General features: G+C 39.2%; 1 protein-coding gene across 1 annotated transcript in view; it reads left to right on the top strand.

Annotated features, from left to right (window-relative positions):
- Positions 1 to 2,617, top strand: part of LOC123505178 — a 29,993-nt gene extending 27,376 nt beyond the window's left edge. The window contains exons 3-6 of the mRNA XM_045256340.1: positions 645 to 731; positions 1,024 to 1,227; positions 1,523 to 1,688; positions 1,932 to 2,617. Of these exons, the coding sequence (XP_045112275.1) occupies positions 645 to 731; positions 1,024 to 1,227; positions 1,523 to 1,688; positions 1,932 to 2,109 (635 nt within the window). The 3' untranslated portion in view covers positions 2,110 to 2,617. The remainder of the gene's footprint in view (positions 1 to 644; positions 732 to 1,023; positions 1,228 to 1,522; positions 1,689 to 1,931) is intronic.
- Positions 2,618 to 3,935: the final 1,318 nt, after the last annotated feature.

Raw genomic sequence — 3,935 nt, 5'->3', positions numbered from 1 at the left:
TCCCAGCACACTCATGGGAAACATTCATTGTCAAGAAAAACAACGATTCGCGAAAGATTTCTGGGCCGTAATTGCAATAGTATTGCACTGAATTTGAAGGGAAAGAACCATTGGCCGTAACGTGTAATTCTTATGTTTGTTTTGTATTTTATTCGACACCTGGTGAGGCCTCACATCTCAGGCTTGCCCGTGTGGGCAGTATGCGCGGCGCTGCTGACATTGTGAGTCGGAAATAACCCTGGCCGCTTCACATGATCCTCAGTAGTAGTCTGGCCTGCCTCAGGTGTGCTCCGCCAAGAAGCTGTCGAGCCTCGAGTATAAAAGGAAAAACAATTCTTTCTAAAATCAGATTGGCTTGAGACATTTCCAACCTTGTCTGGTAGCTGGTTAGGTTAACGTGATTATGTGACTATTACTGCAGGCTCACGTATACAGTGTTACTATAACGTGATAAGCCCATTACTCACGCTATCAAAGCTGCGACACCACATGACGTGTTCGTGGCGACCCCCAGTGTATAGATCAACAAACGAGCAGCGAGCAGCGCTTTGTCCACAATCAGATATTTTGAATACACTGCCACGTTGAGTAGAGCTTCATGAATTTTTCTGAGAGTGACGCTATCTCTTCTGACGCGTCGGAAGGGGACAAGGCTGAACATGATGTGGCGGCCGAGACGGAGGGGTGGCGCACCACACTGCGGGAGGAGATCGTTGCTCTCCACCAGAAAGGTCAGGAAGGTCAGGTCATGACATGAATTAATGACATACACACTGGTCATAATTTGCCTGTCCACCACAAATCCAAAAATATTTAAGCGGTTTGTTCCTTTCTAAACAAATGTTGCCATAAATTTTTACCGCTCAAACAATTTTTGGCCGAAGCTTGGGTACACCTTGGGCTTGAATTACAACGTATCGCCTGACAATAATTTATCACCACCAACGTTACCAACCACTCCATAAACGGGTGCTGCCGCCAGGTTCTCTATTTGATGTAACAGTGCTGCTGCTTCTCCTACAGGCGAGGCCTACACCATCCTCTCTCTTGTCTCCACCTTCACGGAAAACAAGACCCGCCCTTGGGATCCACTGCTGCTCTGGGTGCAGCCTCAACCATGCTGCCTCTCTGCCTTGGCCGCCCACGTCAGGGCCGCCAACATCTCTGCTCTGGTATCGGTTGGCTGCGGCACTGGTCTGCTAGAGTGGCTTATTCAGGCCATCACAGGTGGGCTGCTCACTTGGCGGCCTGAATGAATGCCGTATCACATTAGCTGTCTCGATAATAATTAAAATAATTGATATACAAGCTTTACAATTAACGTTCTTATACGAGAGAATATATCGCTCAATAACGGTTTACGAAATGCACTTTTTTCTTATTAATTGTTTGATATATGAATGTATGGGTGGAGAATGATAAACTATTTATGCAGATAGAGACGGATGCCTATATTTGTAGATAATAAGTTTGAAGTTACCCAAACAATATTGCTTTACTCAGAGCATCACTTACATATCAGGTCTTTCTGTCGTGGGTTATGAAGTGAACGCCAGTTGGTGGACCTCCAAGTACGCCCCGCCGACGTTCATTCCGCTGACCTTCGTTGACCAGGAAGCCCCTCCTCCCAAAGTACCGCACACTCATGCCCTGATGTGCTGCTACTTCAATAACGCCAAAGTGTTTCGGTAAGGCGCGATACACGGCAAACCCACGCGTTCTTAAACCGAAATGCTCAATTATGAATTAATTTAATTTGCGAAAAAAATGAATAGAAATTATAATTTTCTTATTAATTGAGTGGAATATAGATTCTCATTTTTTCTGTTGAAATAACTATTGCAAAAGTCTAGATTAATTTGATTTTAGGGCAAGTGTATACAAAATGTCGTGATGTGCGAGTGTTACGCATAAGACTTTTCGGTTTCAAGGCAATACGTGTCAGCCTACGAGGGTCCCGTGCTGCTCATCATCGGGGCCACATCTGGAGACCGCCACACTGATCCCCACCCGCTGGACTATGTGGACAGAGACACATGGCGCCTCACACTCACTCACAGGATCTCCACTCACGACCTCCTGGCAGGCTACCACCGGCAAACTAGATAGACTATTATATGTTTATAAAAGATATCATGATGTGCTTACCGCCACCACACACAACCCACACAATAGGCCCACCACACTCTTGAAAACTCAGAAGCAGCTCAGCCTGGCATGACATGGCACCAGCGTTAATGAGCATTCTCCCGAGTGGATACAGCTTGTGGCATGGGTTAAATTTGTAGCGTCCGGTTAATAAAAAAGAAAATATTGATGTTCTAAGGGTTTATTGCTAACTTCATCCGATTTTCAATGTGAACATTTTTTTTTCTTTTTGATATTCAGTATGACGGCCAATAATGCCAAGGCGTCAGGTATTCCTCCTGCTTGTGAAAAATAAGAAGTCATTAAAATAGCACGGTGAATTAAAATGTTTGGAATAAATGTCACTCCTGACTGCTCTGATCGCTTGATATTTACTGGTAAAATGTTTTCCTCGCAGCAGATATTTTTATCCATCACTACTCGTGCAAAATTCAATAGTAGATAGAACTGCAGTTAAAACACTTATAGGATGTACTTTATATATATATATATATATATATATATATATATATATATATATATATATATATATATATATATATATATATATATATATATATATATATATATATAGAACTGCAGTTAAAACACTTATAGGATGTACTATATATATATATATATATATATATATATATATATATATATATATATATATATATATATATATATATATATATATATATATATATATATATATATATATATATATATATATATATATATATATATATATATATGATAGTTAGTATAGTTAGATGTAATACGGTTGATCAATTCTTGCAAAAGGAAAAAAAGAAAAACACTTCAGTCAGGAATGAAATGCACTTCATTTCATGATTTGTATACCTGAGTGTGTGAGCGGTGTTCATCACCATACAGTGTCTTCTGCTGGTCTAGCGGCACCACCGACTGTCTTCCACTGAAACAAACCACTTACTGGCCACACACCGAGACTATTTGGTCACAATCGCTTTTTGTCGCTGATGAACTTGGTTACACATCAAGAAGCATAGAATCTTGATATTTGTGTGTGTGTGTGTGTGTGTGTGTGTGTGTGTGTGTGTGTGTGTGTGTGTGTGTGTGTGTGTGTGTGTGTGTGTGTGTGTGTTTATTTTGACTAACTTTTCTGAACAATATTGTTAGTAATTTTATTCACAAAGCTGTAATGAAAAAAAATCAAATATGCATTAGAAGTAGTCTCACCTCTGGATGTTCAAAGGTGAAAGGGACACAACACAACGAGGCAAGCAAGAATAGAGGCCATTGTTGTATGTGTTTGTTTATTTATCTACCGCTCAATTCCACAATGAATCTTATTTATTCATTTATATGTTTACATATTTATTCATCTATGTCTGTTTATTTACTTACGCATTATTTTTTGCTAACATCAAACATGGAAGACAAAGAAGGGCCGAAGACAAAGAAGAGCCGAAATGTTCTTTAATGCTCATATTATTAATGTGACCAAGCTCAACTTCTTTTGTGGATATTTAGATATAGTTCTGTAATATCACAGAATTTTAAGAGATAATATTATGTGTGACCACTTACAACAAAGTATCATCTTTTTACGGTGAATGATTATTGCATTTTGTTCAAAGCTAGGAATGCTTTTAATTAAGAGCTGGGACTTTCATACATCTTTGGTTAAAGATAAATATGAATAATTATTAAACAAATTATTGCCCAATATTCTGGCATCCATGTAAAGATGAACTGCTGATTTTTTATGCAGCTTGACTGTTGATCAGTATCTACAGAACTGTTTTTGTCATTTGATGCAT

The sequence above is a fragment of the Portunus trituberculatus genome, chromosome 17 (assembly GCF_017591435.1).
Source record: "Portunus trituberculatus isolate SZX2019 chromosome 17, ASM1759143v1, whole genome shotgun sequence".
In the NCBI taxonomy this organism is placed as follows: domain Eukaryota; kingdom Metazoa; phylum Arthropoda; class Malacostraca; order Decapoda; family Portunidae; genus Portunus; species Portunus trituberculatus.
The sequence above is the reverse complement of the archived record's forward strand: the minus strand, read 5'-3'. Positions and strand labels throughout refer to the sequence as shown.